Source organism: Siphateles boraxobius, unplaced genomic scaffold (genome assembly GCF_051911475.1).
Source record: "Siphateles boraxobius isolate OS27281-9 unplaced genomic scaffold, OSU_SipBor_1 5, whole genome shotgun sequence".
Classification (NCBI taxonomy): domain Eukaryota; kingdom Metazoa; phylum Chordata; class Actinopteri; order Cypriniformes; family Leuciscidae; genus Siphateles; species Siphateles boraxobius.
In genome coordinates this window covers 2,892,938-2,914,109 of record NW_027509141.1, presented here as the reverse complement: position 1 = coordinate 2,914,109, position 21,172 = coordinate 2,892,938, and the positions used below count along the sequence as shown (strand labels likewise).

Genomic DNA, 21,172 nt, shown 5'->3' with positions numbered 1-21,172 from the left:
GCACACACAAGTCAGGAGGACTGCTCAACACTCGGTGTGATGAATATCACTGAATTTTCAGGAGCACGACCTCAACACCTAATGTGATGATTATCACTGACTTGAGCGGGGTAGCCGAGCCTGAGGTGGGGCAGCAAAGTAGAGAGAGTGGTGTTAGTGTGCTGTGCAACACTTACCTGTCTCCACTAGCGGCAGGGTGCGCGTGAGAAGGTGGATGACCGGGTCCTCGAACGCACCAAGCTGCCTGCTGTCGACCAAGGGGGAACTGAGGGGTGTAAGGCTATACAGGGTCACACCCGCCAGACTGGCCCTCTTGGGACCCAGGAACAGATGAAATTGCTCTCTCTTTGAAGTGTGGGTACCGCTTGCTCCGCTTTTTTTTTTTTTCAGGGAGCTAGCGGCGGAACAGACACACACACAAACAAAAGGCTCCACCAGGCCCTCACCCGGGGGGAGGGAGTGATCGTGCCACTCCAAGAGCATCTCATCCATTCCTGGGCGGCCCGCTCCGGAATGCTTTCGCTGTCGCTTTCCACCTGGCTTGGCAGTGCCTGGAGCGGGCTGGGCGTCTCTACTGCGGTCGGCTCCATGCTGAGGCCTGGGTGGAGGCTGCTGCGGAGGCCCAGCAGGAGCGGCGGCCGGGGAACGCCCACGGCGACGAGCAGGCGGAGGAGCTGCCACCGGCGGCGGGTGGAGGCAGCAGCTGGCCACCGGGGCAGGATGTGCTGGATGACCTCCGTCTGCGCTTGAGCGGCAGAGAACTGTTGGATGCAGTTCTCCACTGCGTCGCCGACCAGCCCAACCTGGGAAATTGGGGAGACCAGGAACCGATCCTTGTTCGCATCCACCATACCAACCAGGCTGAGCCAACGAAGGCGCTACTGGACCACCACGTTGGACATCGCCAGACCGATCACGCACGCTACGACACTCGTGCCCCGGAGGGTGAGGTCGGATGCAGTGCGGTGCTCACCTATGAGCGCACGGTCTGGATTACCCTCGTGCATGCCATGGGTGCCCTAGCCTGCAGCAACGCCATGGCATGCAAGAGGAAGCGGCTTGCCCACAGGCTTTGTAAGCTCTGCCCGTTGGAACGGACGAAACTCACAGGCCTTAGGGGGGAGACGAGGATCCCCCCAAAAGGCAGCGGCCACCGGACACAGGTGCACCTGTGTCGACAGACCGCTCCAATGGAGGGACCCTTCGCAACCCTTCACTGTTCCTCCTTCAAGGGTAATGAGGGGGAAAAGCTATTCAGGCAGTTTCTGGCAGAGAAAGATGCTGTTCACCACCTGTAAGTTCTCTATGCATTTCGGGAAAGAAAGGCACTGGGGCGGTGAGCTGAGAACCAGCGCGGCCCGCCCCAAGACACCAAACTCCAGATTCCAACCGAGACTGAACGGGACACGGTGGAGGTTCCACTCGAGCCCGGCAGCCTCGGCGGCCCGTTTCAGCATAGCTGATAATTCTGGATCCGGCTCGGGCAACATTGAACTCCCGAAGGGAGACAATGCAGCCGAGTCATCATCTCTAGAAGTCAGCTCACCCTCCGATGCTGCAATCGACGTCCTGTCCTCCAGGGGAGCCCAAAGTGAAACCGCTGGCCCACCCATTACAGATGGACCAGCAGACAACACATGAGGCTCCAGTGGTTGCAGTGGAAGGGAGGAGTGAGGAGCCCACAGGGAATGGTTACCGGGCGGGACATCCAACACTATCCTCCGGTCACCCATCCCATGGTAATGGGGACTCGCTCTCCGCGTTTAACGAAGGCGGGTCTCGCCTTCAACACTGCGACAGTCATGTTCCCACAGTGAAAACATGAGCTGTCCACAAAAGCTGTCTCAGCGTGCTGTAAGCCCAAACACGTGACACAACAGTTGTGACCATCAGAGAGAGACAGGGAACGACCGCACCCAGAAACGCACGGGCGGAATGACATCTTGAAAAAGACGCAAACGCACCCGTGTTGCTCTTTCAGAAAATAGGACCGTCACCAGTGCCGGAGCACACAGGGGAATGACCGCGGCAACACTGAACAGAGAACTGAAACAGTGAATCACTCACTTTTCCGCCCTCTAACCAGCCATCAACACACACAAACATTAAGAAATTTGTTGCTGTTAAAACAGCAGTTGAGAGCTCAAAGCTCGCGATCACCGCTGCACTCGCACTGCAGAACACCAGCACTGGGAGAGTCTTCCTGGAGAACACCGACACACTCGCTCGTTGTAGACAACAGCACTCTCAGAGACATCAAATGATCGGCTCCGAAGCGAAAGGCAACTAGTGCGTGCATCCACTTCCGTATTTATACCCGCGCCGCGGGGGCGGAGTGTGTGATGCGAATCACGCACGCCAATTACATTGGCTCGTTCAATAGTACTCGAAGAGGATAGGCTCTGTAGCGAGATCCCCATTCAGTCGACCGTCGACTACGTCTGACGTTATCGACTGAAAGGGAACTCAATTTATCATTCGCATCATAGGCATTCTAGATGCGCACATCGGATGTGTGGACACAAAACTTCTCACACTATTGAGTTGAGTTCTCTTTTGCCTCTTCTTGCGCTTGAATAGTTAAATTGTCAAGGTTTAAAACATGTGCAAATGATAAACTTTCGTGATCCAGCACTGGCCCGATCAGACAAGTGACCGTTTCCTCAACTGTCCCGAACGAACGACATTTACACTGGCTTCGGGCCATTGGGCAGTCCTTTTTGTTGAGCCCTATTGTCATAAATAGCAAACAGTCATTGCAGTATGTATTGTGTGTGTTTTGCAGAACGGCTGTGATGTGAAGTGTGATAATGACCAGTTTCAGTGTAAGAACGGTCACTGTATCCCGTTCCGCTGGAGGTGTGATGCTGATGCTGACTGCATGGACGGCAGTGACGAGGAGAACTGCGACACTGGAGGTTAAACATGTTAAAGAAAGAGTTCACTTTAAACTGAAGCTCCAGCAATATTATGTTGCTTTGAACCTGGACTGTATTCTGTTTTAGGGATTTTTTGAAGAATCTTTTCCATATAATGATAATTTATCATACCCATGTTTGTCATGGTCCATAAAATAACTCCATACATTTGTGAACTACATTGCATGTCTCCTACAGTCATACCTTTTGGTCTGTTCCTCACACAAAGCTATATTGTAATTATTTGCTAAAATCCCCTGCATTTATCCCACATTCTTATCCAGATTCAGTTTCCTAAACTGTTTAAAGTTCAACTGCAAGTTGTATGGAATACTGTTATGGTTGTTTTTGGAAAGAGCAGCTAAAAGAAAAAAGAAAAACACTCAAAGTAAACATATTTGAAAATTTATTAGGGTAAGTAAATGATTATTTATGGGTGAACTGTTCCTTTAAACAACAGCATTACCCACACTGTAAATCAGTGCCTGCAGTATTAATTAGAGTGATCAGACTGTCTGGAGAGGGTTTTAGTATTCAAGGAGGCCTTTCTCAAGATTCTCTGCCAAGTGTTTTACACACACACACACACGGTAATTGCTGTGCGGTTGTGCTGGAATGAATACAGATGAGTTACACTGTGTGTATGTGTGTGTGTTTGTGTGTTAGTGGGTCGATTCTGCCCCCTGGATGAGTTCCAGTGTAATAACACTCTGTGTAAGCCGCTGGGCTGGATGTGTGATGCTGAGGACGACTGCGGAGACAACTCAGACGAGAACCCAGACGTGTGCAGTGAGTAGTTTAATTTTTTAAACTCAATTAGCAATTTATTTCCCCTTAGACTCCCTCGGAAATACTTCCCTGAACTGTGATACAAGCATGAGGGCTGTACAATATGGCTCAAATCTTACATCAGGCTTTGTCGTTTTATATCAAAGTAAACGTATTTTTGGGGGGAAATTAAAGCAGAGATGTTTAAATATTAAATCCCCTTCTATTAATGCCTATTTTTGAATAATTCAGTGAATTAAACACTTCACAAATCAAAAATAGTTTGTGACGTTCAATTATTTCCTCTTTTTATTTGAAACTTGATAGACGAAAGCCAAAAAAAATTCAGATAAAGGCCTGTTCACACCAAGGACGAAAACTATAGTGAAAACAATAAAGATAAAGTTTTAAAAATCATTCTAAATGTATACAAATACTTAGAATAAACAACTAATATATATGTATTGCTATAGTTATCATTAGTCTGAAATAATTTAGAGTTTAAAGTAAAATAACTCAAAACAAGCAAACGTCTCGGGTCACGTGATTGTAACCCTGTTTCCTGAAAAACGGGAACGAGATGCTGCGAGATGCTTGATTCAGCGCTCTGGGAACACTTTTTGTTGTGACCAGCTCTGAAATATGTGTGCAACACGTCAATGAAATTGACTTGTATTGCCTCGGACACTAACGTCATCGGAATGCATGCTCACCAGAGGCTATAATTAGATGTGGCACAGGTGCATCGACAGGTATCATTTTGTCTGTATAGCAGTCCTGGGACATCCTCAGTGCGGCAATGAAGCGCAGCATCTCATTCCCACTTTTTCAGGAACAGGGTTACTGTCAAGTAACCCGAGAAATTCCCTTTCAAAAACTACTCTCAGTGCTGTGCTTGATTCAGCGCTCTGGGAACGAGAATACCCACAACGCCGCACTGGGGGTGTCTGGACCCCTCACGGTTGTGTAGTGTGAACTCTACTGGCCACTGGCTACTGGCTAGTGCGGTGGATGTAGGCCAGAAGAGCACGGACTGGACACAGTCTTTGAAGTTTCTCCTGATCCGGCGTTGTGAACTGCGGAGGACAGAAAGAAAGGAACCGTAGGCAGGTGGTCAGAATGAGGATGCAAAATTGCTTTCACCATTCCTGGGGCAAAGTCTTAGCTGGATGGCGAGACAGACAGAGCCTGCAAAAAAAAAAAAAAAAACGAACTCTAGAGTCAGAAGTTTTTCAAGAGGTTCAAAGGGTGTCTCAAACAGACTCTCAAGGACTATAGCTAAAGGCCTCATTATGCTTCTGCGTCAACTCCAAGGCGTAGCTACGCCGTCACTCCTACGGCGTCGTGGCCGTTTTATGGTTCTGCGTCAGGTTGAGTTGCATCACGGTTCATCTGACTGTCAAGTAACCCGAGAAGTTCCCTTTCAAAAACTACTCTCAGTGCTGTGCATGATTCAGCGCTCTGGGAACGAGAATACCCACAACGCCGCACTGGGGGTGTCTGGACCCCTCACGGTTGTGTAGTGTGAACTCTACTGGCCACTGGCTACTGGCTAGTGCGGTGGATGTAGGCCAGAAGAGCACGGACTGGACACAGTCTTTGAAGTTTCTCCTGATCCGGCGTTGTGAACTGCGGAGGACAGAAAGAAAGGAACCGTAGGCAGGTGGTCAGAATGAGGATGCAAAATTGCTTTCACCATTCCTGGGGCAAAGTCTTAGCTGGATGGCGAGACAGACAGAGCCTGCAAAAAAAAAAAAAAAACGAACTCTAGAGTCAGAAGTTTTTCAAGAGGTTCAAAGGGTGTCTCAAACAGACTCTCAAGGACTATAGCTAAAGGCCTCATTATGCTTCTGCGTCAACTCCAAGGCGTAGCTACGCCGTCACTCCTACGGCGTCGTGGCCATTTTATGGTTCTGCGTCAGGTTGAGTTGCATCACGGTTCATCTGACCAATCACAGCCCTTGTGGTGTGCGTCGCCTCGACGCGTAGTTACAATTTTTTGGAGGTGCACGTCGAGCTACGGCGGAGGGGTTCGCGGCGACGCAGAGGGGTCTGCGGGGGTACGCCGTCGATTCGACGCAGAAGCATAAAACGTCCCGGGTTACGTATGTAACCCTAGTTCCCTGAAGGAACGAGACGCTGCGTGAAACGCTGCGGGAACGCCTCTTGCGTTGTGCGTCATGAAGCACGTATGGAATCAGCCCAATGGCGAGACGGAACGTCACGAGTGACGTCATCGACCAGGAAACTATAAAGCACACCCCTGAACACAATGGCAACAGCTTCTGGAAAAAGTCTGAAGCAAGTCGATCAAGGGAATGCCGGGAGTATGGCAACGACACGCAGCGTCTCGTTCCTTCAGGGAACTAGGGCTACATACGTAACCCGGGACGTTCACTTTCAGGAATGTCGAGCTGCGTGAAACGCTGCGGGAACGCTAATACCCACGTCGCCATAAGAGCAAGTGACCGACTGTGTGAATCAAAGATTAAATTCAGCCGAAAGCACCTGCGCCCCAGGGGTGGAGCTGAGGTCTAGTTCATAAAACCTGACGAAAGTATGCGGTGAGGACCAGCCTGCCGCATCACAAACGTCCTGGAGGGAGACTCCTGACAATAAGGCTTTGGAAGCCGCCATACTCCTGGTAGAGTGAGCTCGGACAGCCAAAGGTGAAGGCTGACCAACCGACTCATAGGCAAGTGAGATGTCCTCAACCACCCACTTGCTCATCCTCTGCTTAGACACTGGGGACCCCTTCTTAGGTGGTCCAAAACAAACGAACAGCTGTTTTGATTTTCTCCACAGGGCAGCTCTGTGGACGTAAGCATCTAAAGCCCGAACAGGGCAGAGCAGATTAAGTTTTTCCTGATCAGATGATGTAAAAGGAGGAGGACAGAAGGCCTGCAGAACTATAGGTCTGGCCACATTGGTAGGAACCTTAGGGACATAACCTGGCCTGGAGTGGAGAAAAGCCTTCACCATCCCAGGTGAAAACTCCAAACACGAAGCAGCAACCGAGAGAGCCTGAATATCTCCGATTCTCTTAAGAGAAGAAATGGCAAGGAGAAAAATAGTCTTCAAAGTAATAAACTTATCAGCAACTTCTTCAATAGGCTCAAAGGGAGCTAGGGAAAGACCTTCTAGGGCGATAGCTAAGTCCCATGCTGGCACCCTCGTGCGGACTACAGGCCTCAGCCTCAAAGTACCACGAAGAAAGCGAGTTATAAATGGGTGTCTCCCCAGAGAGACTCCACTGAAAGGGACATGGTAAGCAGCAAGTGCCGCCACATACACCTTTAGTGTGGAGGGGGATAGCCCTGAGTAGAAAAGCTCCTGCAGGAACTCCAGCACTGCACCCACTGGGCAGTTAACTGGGTCCAACAGGTGTTCTCCACACCAAGAAGTGAAGAGCCTCCACTTCAAGGCATATAACCTCCTCGTGGAAGGAGCTCTGGAATGAAGGATGGTCTCAACAACCTCGGTTGAGAGACCAGCCCCTACGAGCTGGGCCCCCTCAGAGGCCAAGCCCATAGCTTCCACAACTCTGGGCGGGGGTGAAGTATCAACCCGCTCGCCTGAGAGAGAAGGTCCCTCCTGATCGGAATCTCCAGAGGAGAGCCGTCTAGAAGAGACACTAGGTCCGTGAACCACACTCGGGCCGGCCAAAACGGGGCTACCAATAATAGACTGACCCCGTCCCGGCGAACCCTCTCCAGAACTCCTGGGAGCAGAGCAATCGGGGGAAAGGCGTACAGGCGTGACCTCGGCCACGCCTGCACCATAGCGTCCAACCCCAGCAGGGCTGGATGACTGAGAGAAAACCACAGTGGACAGTGTGATGTCTCCCTGGACGCAAATAGGTCTACCTTGGCACGACCGTACTGCATCCAAAGGAGCTCCACCACCTCGGGGTGGAGTCTCCATTCCCCGGGCCTCGGCCCCTGCCTCGACAGGATGTCCGCTCCCTGATTTAAATACCCCGGGAGATAAATCGCCCTCAATGAGAGAAGCTTCCCCTGGGACCATAGAAGGACCATAGAAGCCAGATTGTATAACGGGCGAGAGCGCAGACCCCCCTGATGGTTTATGTAAGAGACCACCGATGTGTTGTCGGACCGGACAAGAACATGATGACCTCTCAGGTCTGGCAGGAAGTGCTTCAGAGCCTGAAACACTGCCAACATCTCTAGACAATTTATATGCCAAAATCGATGATGGTCCTGCCACAGACCCTGGGCTGGGTGACCACTCATGATCGCCCCCCAGCCTGTGAGGGAAGCATCTGTCGTTAGCGTTACACGACGACAAAGAGCTCCCAACACAGGTCCCTGGGACAGAAACCAAGGATCCCTCCACATGACCAGAGCACGGAGACAACTCCATGTAACTTTGATCACGCGGAGGGGGTTTCCCCTCGGGGAGAACCCCTTGGTCCTGAGCCACCACTGTAATGGTCTCATGTACAGCAGGCCGCAGGATATAACACTGGACGCTGCTGCCATCAGACCCAGCAGTCTCTGGAACTGCTTTACAGTTAGCAACTGGCCTAGCTTTACTCTTTTTACAGCTGAGAGAATCGAAGTGATGCGGGCAGGCGACAGGCGAGCCCGCATTGCCACAGAATCCCATAGTACCCCCAGAAAAGATGTTATCTGTGATGGAGATAGAACACTCTTTTTGGCATTCAGCCTCAACCCCAATTTCTTGATGTGTGTGAGGACGACATCTCGATGCCGAGCCGCTTGCTGCTGCGATTGAGCGAGAATCAACCGATCGTCTATGTAATTCAGTATACGAACGCCCTGGAGCCGCAGCGGGACTAGCGCTGCGTCCATGCACTTCGTGAACGTGCGGGGAGATAAAGCTAGGCCAAACGGAAGAACACGATATTGGTACGCTTCGCCCCCGAAAGCGAACCTCAGGAACTTCCTGTGTTGCGGAAGGATGGAGATGTGGAAGTATGCGTCCTTCAGATCTATCGTGACAAACCAGTCCTCGGACCTGATTTGTGACACGATTTGCTTTAGCGTAAGCATCTTGAATTTGAGCTTGGCTACAGCACGATTTAATAGGCGCAGATCTAAAATTGGACGCAACCCCCCATCCTTCTTTGGAACGATGAAATATCGGCTGTAATAACCTGACTCCTCGCTGGGAGGAGGAACCCGTTCTATAGCCCCCTTTTGAAGGAGCGTTTTCACCTCTTGTTCCATTACCAGAGCCTGCTCGGGGCCCACCACGGTGGGCAAGACCCCGTTGAATCGAGGAGGAGGAGATCTGAACTGAATAGCATAACCCCTTTCTATCGAATGCAGAACCCACTGAGATATTTTTGGAAGACTTTTCCACTCTGCCAGAAAATCTACTAAGGGTACCAGCCTCTCGAGGCTGGCCTCTGGAATATTTTGAGCAGCAGACACAGCGCCCTGTAACGGTGCACCGGCAGGGGACGACTGGTCTGACTGCTCTAGACCCCTCCTCAGAGGGGGCGAGCGTCCCTCGGGAAAGCGCTCACTGGGCTGGTCTGCGCCCCGACACGAAGGTGGGGTTGGCAGAAGGGACCCCTGAGGGCACCGTGAGAGAACGGGCACCGTCTGAAGCGGTGAACACCTCCCTCTCACGGTGGGGACCACCCTCAGCATCCTGACACCAGTGTCGTCAGGACTTCTTAGACGAAGCCTTCCTAGCGCTAATGACTGTCCTCAGATCAGTCTTACCACTAGAAGGCTTCGCCTGAGACTGTCGCGTCTGTTCCCACTGTTTAGAAGGGGGGCCACGAGACGCGACACTCTGCCTTTGTTGCGCCATATGTGAGGAGCTAGTCGACGGCTTGGTCTGCCCTCGCCCAGCAGACCCTGGGACATGAACTTTAAGTGGGAGGAATTTTTGAAAAGCTGCAGCTTGTTTCTTTTCTTCCTGAAATTTATCTATGACCGTGTTTACCGCGTCACCGAATAAACCAGATGGAGAAAGTGGAGCATCCAAAAGAAAAGCTTTCTCTTTATCCTTCATATCAGACAGATTAAGCCACAAGTGTCTCTCTGCGGCCACCGGGGCTGCCATAGAACGGCCCATTAGTTTAGCCGATTCCCTGGTGGCACGCAGAGATAAATCTGCAGCCTGACGCAGTTCTCGAACCACGTCAGTGCTGACCTCCTCACTCTCTCTCATATCTTTTAAAAGATCGGCTTGGTATGCCTGCAATATTGACATCGTGTGCAGACACGCCGAAGCCTGACCAGCCGCCGAATAAGCCTTACCCACCAGAGCCGAAGTATATCTGAGAGGCTTGCTGGGTAAAGCTGGTTTCTTAAGAGACGAGGAAGACTCAGCAGAAAGATGGCTAGCTAGAGTCTCCTCCGCCTTGGGCATCGCCCCATAACCATATAACTTAGCCCCCGATATATTAGAATATGTGGAAGTCAGGGGGCTAAACACACGATAAGAGGCGGGTCTCTTCCACGACCTCGACACCTCGGTGTGGAGACCGGGAAGAAACGGAAGGCACCGCCGTGGAGGCTGAACGCGGGAAGGCAAAAATCTTTCGTCAAGCTTGCTTTAGAAACATATTCCTGCCTAACAGCTGGCCACTCAATGCTTAGTTTTGATACAGCACGAGTGAGCACCTCCATAAGCTCCTCCTGTTCAGGGGAATGAGGTGACGAGTCCTCAACATCCCCTGTCTCAATACTGACCACATCCAGCTCCTCAGAACTGGATAGCTCAGTATTGGTGCCTCAGCCTGGGGGGAAGAAACCACAATGCGTGCTTCCACACCCGGAACTGAGGCACTGGAACTGGCAGGTAAAGGCTGAGATAAGGCAGAGCCCGTCTCAAACCCCACTGACAGATCCATTTGCGATCCCCGCGACAGGCGCCGCCGCTCTGCCTCGACAGAAGCGGGACCCGAGCCTTGGGGAGCGCGAACTGAACCACTCTCCTCGAAGAGTGATCGGCGGGAGCGGAGCGTTCTTAATGGAAAACGCTCGCAATGCTCACAATCAGCCCCCTCGAGAGCTGACTGGGCATGCTGCACTCCCAATCAAACAACACACAGATCGTGTGTATCCCCACCTGTGAGAAAACGAGTACAGGGGGGAACACACTTTCTTTCTGCTCGCTCGTCATACTGATATATGTGAATATATATATTGTTTTTTTAAGTGAAAAACTCCTGCCTAGCAATCACTAAGAACAGACAAAAACACAGGGACAGATTCACACACAGAGCGCTTGCTGAAGACAACAGAAGCTGTCGCCATTGTGTTCAGGGGTGTGCTTTATAGTTTCCTGGTCGATGACGTCACTCGTGACGTTCCGTCTCGCCATTGGGCTGATTCCATACGTGCTTCATGACGCACAACGCAAGAGGCGTTCCCGCAACGTTTCACGCAGCTCGACGTTCCTGAAAGGGAACAGGCTTTAGTCCCATAAAGGGATCTTGGTTCTAACAGGAGGCCTCAGTTGCCCTGCCCAACAAACGAAGCGGACGAGCAGAGGATGGTTCACGAGTGGAACCCCATCAATCAATGCGTGGCAAGCCGATAAAGTGGCCACATAAACCCTGAGAGTGGTGGGGCATGTGCCTGCAGATAATTTTTCCTGCAAGAAGTCCAAAACTAAAACAATCAAGCAGTTAACTTGATCTGCATTACATGCAGTGCACCACCTTTCAAAGACACCCCATAACTTATTCTTATGGAGGGGGCCCTAACACTGAGAATGGTCTCTATAACTTCAGGTGAAAAGTCAGTGTCCCTCAATTGCTACCCTTCAGGGGCCAAGCAAGAAGGTTCCACATCTCAGGCCGGGGATGAAATATTGTCTCCTGCGCTTGAGACAGAAGGTCCCTCCTTTCTGGTATCACCCAGGGCGAGCCGTCGGGGAGAGATATTATCTCCGAGAACCAAACTCTGTTCGGCCAACGCTGCACGATCCTTGTTTACAAACTCTAGCTAGGAAACGCATACAGGCACATTCTGGACCATGTATGTGCCATTGCTTCCAGACCACAGAAGTAGATGGGACATTGAGAAGGTTCATCTCTGCTTTGTAAAATCTTTCCCAGATTTGTTTCACTACCTCTGGTGGAGTTTCCATTCTCCCGTTTGTATTCTCTGTCTGGACAGTAAATCTGCTCCCACATTTGAGTCACAGGAGTTCGTCCTGAGCCCGAAGAAAAATCTGCTGTGCTAGCCCATTTATGCGCAAGAGCGCAGACTGCCCTCTTGATTTATGTAAGAGACTGCCGCCGTGTTGTCCACCCGCACTAGGACATGGCAACCCCTCAGCTGCTGGGGGAAGTATTTCAGGGCCAGAAATACAGCCATCAACTCGAGGCAGTTGATGTGCCAATTGAGCTGATGACCCTCCAATACCACGTAAACTGGACAACCACCTAGGACCGCTCCCCAGTCCGACAGTCTGTCGTTAGCATTTTGTGCACCTAGATTGGGACCCAAGGTGAGAAACTGGGGTCTGAGCCACATAGAGAGGGTACATTCATAATTCAAAATGCGGATGCCCTAAAGTCGCAATGGAGCCAGTGCTGCATCCATGCACTTTGTGTATGTGCGGGGTGATAAAGCTAGGCCGAATGGAAGAACCCGATATTGATAAGCTTCACCCCCGAAAGCGAACCTCAGGAACTTCCTGTGTTGTGCCAGTATTTCTATGTGAAAATATACAATGAACAAGAGAAGAGATTGCAGCTCTTGTGATAGTAAGTGCGCCTGCTCCGGTTCCAAGGTAGTGGGGACCACCCTTGAAACACAGAGGATGGCAAACAAACTGGATCCTGTAACCTTTTTCTACTGTCGTTAGGACCCACGTAGATATACCCGGCAGTAGCTCCCATACTGCCAAGTACTCTGAAATGGATACCAATTTTGATACTTCCCTCTTGGGGGATTTGGTGTGTTTTTTTTTTTCCTGGGCAACAATAGGAAGCAATGGAACACCCAACATTTAGCTGGAAACCGCTGCCCCCCTTAACACCAGAGATGGCTAGGATGGTACAGAGGTTTCGTGGGTGTGCCGGGAAGGGCCGGGCTGATTTATTTTTTACGTGCCCCATCCCCAAGGGGGGCCACCCCCACTGGACTGGCCGCAAGACCATCAGGACTTCCTCTTTTTGGAAATGATAGTCCTGAGGTTGGACTTTTTGGAGGCTGCTGAGGGCGGCATGCCGGTCCCCAGTCTTTATCAGCAACATTTAGAAATAACATATCCACAATGGGAGTTAATGGGAACATCAGCAAAACTTTCCTAGAACAGATTTATGTTAGCTGGGATGACACAAAACCGGCACTCTTAGAGTCCAAGTTTGAACGTACATGTGTCGTACTATATCATCTGTATACAGTGTGAAAACTGCAACTTGTTAATATGGCCATGAAAAAAATTCACATATGTAATGCAGACGTGTGAAACAATCCATAATTTGCATCAGGAGTGTATGTTTATTTACAATGATCTGACTCTTCACATCAAGAAAGATCAGTTGTGTTTTTAATCTGTGTGTTTCAGTGAGATTCCAGTGTCCTCCCACCAGACAGTTCAGATGCCATAATGACCGAGTGTGTCTGGCAGTGTCGAAACAATGTGACGGTGTTGACAACTGCGGAGACAACAGTGATGAACACAACTGCCGTGAGTAATTGCCATTTTTCTTGGCTGAGTTATTTTAAAATGTCATGTTTGTTTTTTTCCTTTAAAAAGGTTGCATGAAATCTTTTTTATGGATATTTTCTCATGTCACACCCAAAATACCAGTGCTGTAATCACCATAGACATCGAGGGACCTTTTCCCCTAAATATGTAGTTACAGTTTTACCAATAGTTATTTATCATTACCAACACTAACCCTACATTTTTTCAACCCTGTCACAGTATGTTCAGTATGGAGTTTATATACAGGGTACATATAATTTGAATAGATAACTAAATTAGATAAGAATAGATAGAATAAATAAGTAAATTCTGGTAGTAACACAGTTTTGGTGGGCCTTCACATATTACATATTATTAAATAATTATCAATAACCCATGGTATTTCTCTTTTAAAGCATGTCTTGTACAGTGTACTATTAAATCCTGTTACATTATGTTTTGGGGTTGAATTTACAAAATGTAAGATCAGTGCAAAAATGTCTTGCACCACTCCACAAGATTAACAGTGAATCTTTTTCACAAACTTTATGCCAAGAAAAATAATGTATGTAAAAAAAACAACTCAATAACAGAGTTAAAATATTGAGATTGGCAAGGCCAACATAAGTGGAAACAATGGAATTAAAAGACTGTAAGAGAAACGTCCCGGGTTACGTATGTAACCCTAGTTCCCCGAAGGGACGGACGCTGCGTGAAATCGCAGTGGGAACGCCCTCAGCGTGACGCGTCTGAAGCATGAATGAAATCAGTCAATGGAGAGAATGAGCGTACGGCGAGTGACGTCATCGACCAGGAAGCTATAAATATCCCCTGAGTACACAACACGCCAGCTTAAAAGTTACTGAAGCAGCGACCCAAGGGGATGCCGAGAGTATGGCAGGACACGCAGCGTCCGTCCCTTCGGGGAACTAGGGTTACATACGTAACCCGGGACGTTCCCCTTCAGGGACTACCGCTGCGTGAAATCGCAGTGGGAACGCAATACCCACATCCCCATACGACCAAATCCCCGTCATGTGTCATTAGGAGACACAAACCGACGAGAGAACCTGAGCCCCGGGAGTGGAGCTAAGATCGAGGGAATAAAATCTAACGAAAGTGTGCGGTGAGGACCAGCCTGCCGCATCACAAACGTCCTGAAGAGAAGCTCCTGAAAGAAGAGCTGTAGAAGCAGCCATACTCCGGGTGGAATGAGCCCTTACAGCCAAAGTGAAGGCTGATGGGCCGAACCATAAGCAAGTGGGATGGCCTCGACCACCCACTTGCTCATCCTTTTTCTAGATGCAGGACACCCTTTCTTAGGTGACCCAAACAGACGAACATTTGTTCCGATCTCCTCCACAGGGCAGCTCTGTGGACGTAAGCATCAAAACCCAAACTGGGCACAGCAAATTAATTTTCTCCTGGTCTGACGTCAGAAAAGGCGGAGGACAGAAAACCTGCAGAACTATAGGTCTAACTGAAACAGTTGGAACCTTAGGAACATAACCTGGTCTCGGAAAGAGAAAGGCCTTAACCAACCAGGAGCAAATTCCAGGCACGAGGGAGCCACCGAAAGTGCTTGAATATCTCCAATTCTTTTTAGAGATGAGATAGCGAGAAGAAGGATAGTCTTTAGAGTAAGAAACTTTTCCGAAACTTCCTCGATGGGCTCGAAAGGAGCAAGGGAGAGACCTTCTAAGATGACGGCCAGATCCCAAGCTGGTACCCTTGTGCGAACTGCAGGCCTCAGCCTCAAGGTGACACGAAGGAAGCGAGACATAAGCGGGTGTTTCCCGAGGGAACCTCCACTTGAAGGGGTGTGGTAAGCAGCTAAGGCCGCCACATACACCTTCAGTGTGGAGTGGGATAACCCTGTGGAGAGACGGTCCTGCAGGAAATCCAGGACTGTACCAACCGGGCAGTTAACTGGGTCCTGCTGGCGCTCTCCACACCAAGAGGTGAAAAGTTTCCACCTCGCGGCATATAACTTCCTCGTGGAGGGAGCTCTGGATCGGAGGATGGTCTCAACGACCTCAGCCGAGAGACCAGAATCTATGAGCTGGGCCCCCTCAGAGGCCAAGCCCACAGCCTCCATAGCTCTAGACGGGGGTGAAGGATCGACCCACTCGCCTGAGAGAGCAGATCTCTCCTGATCGGTATCTCTAGGGGAGAGCCGTTGAGGAGAGACACTAGGTCCGCAAACCATACCCGGGCCGACCAGAACGGGGCTATTAGCAGGAGACTGAGCCCGTCCCGGCGAACCCTCTCCAGAACTCCTGGGAGCAGAGCGATCGGGGGAAAAGCGTACAAGCGTGACCTCGGCCACGGATGTACCATCGCATCCAACCCCAGCGGGGCTGGATGGCTGAGAGAGAACCACAGCGGGCAGTGTGATGTTTCTCGAGAAGCAAATAGGTCTACCTCGGCAAGACCGAAATGTTTCCATAGGAGTTCCACCACCTCGGGGTGAAGACTCCATTCCCCGGGCCTCGGCCCCTGTCTTAACAGGATGTCTGCCCCCTGATTTAAATACCCCGGGAGATAAAAGCTCTCAGAGAAAGAATTTTCCCCTGGGACCATAGAAGGATCTGACGTGCCAGTTTGTAAAGCGGGCAAGAACGCAAACCCCCCTGATGGTTGATATAAGAAACCACCGATGTGTTGTCTGTCTGGACAAGAACATGGTGGCCCCTTAGGTCTGGGGGGAAGTGTTTCAGAGCCTGAAACACCGCCAACATCTCTAGGCAGTTTAAGTGCCACAGACGATGATGGTCCTCCCACAGACCCTGAGCCCACCCGTGAGAGAGGCATCTGTCATTAGCATAACGCGACGACAAGGAGCTCCTAACACAGGGCCTTGGGACAGAAACCAAGGATCTTTCCACATGATCAGGGCGTGATGACACCGTCGCAAACTCACGATCATGCGAAGCGGATTTCCCCTCGGGGAGAATCCCTTGGTCCTGAGCCACCACTGTAACAGTCTCATGTGCAAGAGGCCAAGAGGTATCACGTTGGACGCAGCTGCCATGAGACCTAGCAGTCTCTGGAACTGTTTTACAGTGGATGACTGGCCTAGCTTGACCTGATCTACTGCAGCGAGAATCAAAGCAATACGAGCAGGTGACAATCGTGCCTGCATCGTCGTTGAATCCCACACTACACCTAGAAAAGTGGTTCTCTGTAATGGAGAAAGAACACTCTTTTTGGCGTTGAGCCTCAGCCCCAGTCACTTGATATTAGCAAGAACGACATCTCGGTGCCAAACCGCCTGTTGTTCCGATTGAGCTAGAATCAAGCAATTGTCTATATAGTACAGAAAGCGGATGCCCTGTAACCTCAGCGGGGCTATAGCAGCATCCGTACACTTCGTGAATGTTCGGGGTGACAGTGCTAGGCCGAACGGAAGAACCCGATATTGGTACGCTTCGCCCCCGAAAGCGAACCTCAGGAACTTCCTGTGTTGAGGGAGGATAGATACATGGAAGTAAACGTCCTTTAGATCTATCATGACAAACCAGTCCTCGGATCTGATTTGAACATCCCCAGTGACAGACACAGCGCCCTGTAACGTACTGGCAGGGAACAGCTGGTCTGGGCACTCCACAACCCTCCTCGGAGGGGGCGAGCGTCCCTCGGGAAATCGCTCGCCGAGTCTCTCTACGCCCTGTGAAGGCAGGGTTAGTAGAGCAGACCACTGAGGGCATCGGAAAAGACAGGGCACCGTGTTCTTGTGCAGTGAACTCAGGTCTTTCACGATAGGGACCACCCTCAGAACCCTGACGTTCAGCACGTCAGGATTTTTTTTTTTTTTTTTCGATGAAGTAGTATCCTAACTCCCTGCTGGGTGGGGGACCCATTCCGCCAGGAACTCTACTAAGGGAACCAGCCTCTCGAGGCTGGCCTCCGGATGAACATCCCGAGTGACAGACACAGCGCCCTCTAACATACTGGCAGGAAACAGCTGGTCTGAGCACTCCACAACCCTCCTTGGAGGGGGCGAGCGTCCCTCGGGAAATCGCTCGCCGAGTCTCTCTACGCCCTGTATAGGCAGGGTTAGTAGAACAGACCCCTGAGGGCATCGAGAAAGACAGGGCACCGTGTTTTTGTGCGGTGAACTCAAGTTTTTCCCGATGGGGACCACCCTCAGAGTCCTGACGTTCAGCCCGTCAGGACTTTTTCGACGCGGCCTTTCTGGCGACAATGACTGTCCTCAGATCAGTCCTGCCCGGAGAAGGCCGCGCCGGAGAGCACCCCGCCTCGTCCCTCCAGTTTCTCTGCAGGGGGGGCACGAGACGTGACACTCCGCTTCTGCTGTGCTCTTTTTGAAGACGAACTCGACGAAAGACTTTGCTCTGGTTGAACATTCTGCGTGACAGACACAGTGCCCTGTAACGGCGCACCGGCAGGGAACGACTGGTCTGAACACACTAGAACCCTCCTTAGAGGCGGCGAGCGTCCCTCGGGAAAGCACTCGCCAGACCCTTCTACGCCCTGTTTCGGCAGGGTTAGTAGGACGGGCCCCTGAGGGCGCCGGGAGAGACAGAGCACCCTTAAGGGAGGTGAACGCAAGTCTCTCTCGGCGGGGACCCCCCTCAGATTTCCTTCGAGCAGGTCGGCCTGAAAAGCCTGCATAAAAGTCATCGTATGCAAACATGCAGCCGCCTGCCGAGCCACCGAGTAAGCCTTCCCCACCAGCACAGAGGTATATATATTTATTTATTTATTTATTTTTTGGTGGAAGAGCCGGTGCTTTAAGTGAAGACGATGAAGCAGGAGAGAGATAGCTCGCAAGCGTCTCCTCCGCCTACAGTATCGTCACATAACCAGCAGATTTAGCACCAACAATGTTACCATAAGCATTGGACTGATTTGTGTAAATTCTGCTTGAAACCGGTCTAACCCAGGTCTTTGAAACCTCAGCATGAAGATCCGGGAAGAACGGTAAGCACCGGCTAGAAGGTTGAGGTCGTGCAGACAGAAATCTATCATCTAGATTGCTTTTAATTCTAGAAACCTGTCTATCAGCTGGCCACTCGATACTGTTATTTTTTTTATTTTATTTTTTAGCTTTTCAACAGCCCGAGATAATACATCCATCAAACCTTCTTCATTTGCAGTATAATGTGATAAACTAGTTTTCTCTGATAATAAACTTTCGACATCCAGCTCCTCAGAACTGGAAAATCTCAATTCAACATCATCATGTGCCTCCACCCGGGCAGAAGTAACCGCCGCAGCGCGTGCTTCCAGAGCCGGGTGAGAGGCACTAGATCTCATCGGAGATAGCTGAGATAGGGCGGAGCCCGTCTCAACGTCGCCAGCGAGATCCATCTGCGAGCCCCAAGACAAGCGCCGCCGCTCTGCCTCAACAGAAGCGGGACCCGAGCCTCGGGGAGCTCGCAGCAAATCACTCTCCTCGAAGAGCGATCGCCGCGAGCGCAGAGTTCTCAAGGGAAAACGCTCGCAATGCTGACAATCGACTCCCTCGAGAGCCGACTGGGCATTGCTGCACTCCCAAACAAGCCACACTTAGCTCGTGTGAATCCCCACCCGTGATGTGTTTTCTTTTTTTCGAGTACAGGGGGGAACACACTTCTTATACTGCTCGCTCATATTGGTTTTTTTATATAAAATATATATAGTGAAAACTCCTGACAAAACAGACAAACACAATCGACAGATTCAGACACACACAGAGCTGCTGAAGTAACTAAAAGCTGGCGTGTTGTGTACTCAGGGGATATTTATAGCTTCCTGGTCGATGACGTCACTCGCCGTACGCTCATTCTCTCCATTGACTGATTTCATTCATGCTTCAGACGCGTCACGCTGAGGGCGTTCCCACTGCGATTTCACGCAGCGTCCGTCCCTGAAGGGGAACTTGCTTGATGATGTCATTCCTCAGCTACGATGTCAGAAATTATTAATAACATTCAGTTGGGGGAAATGTCACAGTGTAACAGGATTGAACAGAAAGTCAGGGTTTTTCAAATGCACAATGACAATGAAAGCATGACATTTTAATTTCAATAAAAGCTAAATTTAGGCAATTTTTTTATAACCCAATATAACCCATTTAAATGTATTGGGGACAAAACTGATTGATAATGTGATGAAATTAATATTTTTCTTCAGTTTCACAGTCTAGAAAGATTTAGATCTACCAAATAATGTGACTAAGATCAGTATCATGTTAATTATGTCAGTAGGCTATGAAGTCATGAGGACACAAATGATAACCTTTCCTGTGAAGAAGTCATTGATTATGCTAGTAAATCTCTATTAAAGTGAATTTCTCTGTTTCCTGTCAGAAACTCCTGTGCCTGCGGTCTGTGGAAAGGGTGAGTTTACATGCAGTAGCGGAAAGTGTATCAGTATTAACCAACGCTGCAATTTCTTCAATGACTGTGAGGACTACGGCTCTGATGAGATCAACTGCAACAAGAAAGGTGAGTTTATTCTTTTGTGTGTGTGTGTGTGTCAGGGGTTTGTTTTGGTCAAAACTAGAAGATGAAGGTACCCTGAGTGTGTATCTTTGTTGCTGTGTGTCTCTGAACAGATTCGGGTCTGAATGAATGCCGTCACAACCGCAGCTTGTGTGGAGATGAAGGTCATTGTGTGGTGAACGGAACCGACTCGTTCTGCTCCTGCAGACCCGGCTTCCAGAAAACACACCTGCAAACCTGCACAGGTACCGGTACAACACACACACACACACACACACACACAGTGAGGACGGGAGCGGACTAAACCACTGATTTTTTTTTCTTTGTTAAACTTTAATGTACCATAGGTAAAAACACACTCTTCCAAAGGTGATAAAACGTCTCGGTTACGTACGGTAACCCTCGTTCCCCAAGGACGGAATGGAGACGTGAGTCAGAAGTGATTTTGACGAATGGGGAACGCATGCGAGAGCCTATCAACTTCGAGTGGAACTAAACGAGCCAATGCACATTGGTGCATGGTGGAATGCACAGCTGGTGCCTCGCATCCTTGTTTTTCCACTGAGTAGCCGGACCTGTGACTCGGCCGTACAGCGGACGCTCAGCAACTGTGGCGAGGAGAGTCTCGTCTCCGTTTCCTCCTCGGGGAACAAGGGTTACCATATGTAACCGAGACGTTCCCCTTCGTCAGCTCACTATGACGTGAGTCAGAAGTGATTCTGACAAATGGGGATATCTAACAAAACGCCACGGCTGCTGGCCCTTCCAGCGCTCACCTTGCCTGACCGCAGTGTTGGGCAGAAAGTAGGAGCTCTGGGAACTAGTTATAGGGGGGAAGAACACCAGCAGAGATGACAGAGCGGGCTCTGTCGAGGAAAAGAGACGTCCTTGTCCGCAGAGAAGCTGATCGTGGAGGAATACACATATGGGGTCGCCGCAGGGACCGCTACATATGGACACCCAGCCTAACACAGGTTCTACAATGCATGCGAGTGTAGGCCTGACGTCAGACGCTCTGCAACGTCTGACTGCCGCAGGGGTGACGGAGGAACTCACAGGGTTAGCCATTTCTGGGGAACACTACTGAAGCAAATAGACGCACATATCCGGCCCATGGGGGCGGGAGTGGTGTTGCAAGCCGACACTAAGAACGGGTCCCTCGCGCTACTGGCCACTGGGGGCGAGTATACGAGAATATACTTTGTTAAACACCAGATAACTGTGAACAAACATTATATTAGTGTTACTGGAAGCATGTTTGTTCATATCTTTGAGAGAACCTTTCCAGAACGTTTGCCAAAGTTCTGAGAATGATCCCTACTAGGGAATATTAATCAAACAGCAATAACGACAAGAAAAATATTACACAGTTTTAATTAATTA

At 50.1% G+C, this 21,172-nt stretch overlaps 1 protein-coding gene across 4 annotated transcripts in view; it reads left to right on the top strand.

The window, feature by feature from the left end:
* The window catches only part of lrp1aa (low density lipoprotein receptor-related protein 1Aa), a 264,759-nt gene that overhangs the window by 217,895 nt on the left and 25,692 nt on the right, over window positions 1-21,172 (top strand). For all 4 annotated transcript variants that reach the window (XM_077204508.1, XM_077204507.1, XM_077204510.1 and 1 more), the window contains exons 70-74: window positions 2,786-2,918; window positions 3,585-3,707; window positions 13,215-13,337; window positions 19,655-19,792; window positions 19,903-20,034. In XM_077204508.1, coding sequence (XP_077060623.1) covers window positions 2,786-2,918; window positions 3,585-3,707; window positions 13,215-13,337; window positions 19,655-19,792; window positions 19,903-20,034 — 649 coding nt within the window. The remainder of the gene's footprint in view (window positions 1-2,785; window positions 2,919-3,584; window positions 3,708-13,214; window positions 13,338-19,654; window positions 19,793-19,902; window positions 20,035-21,172) is intronic.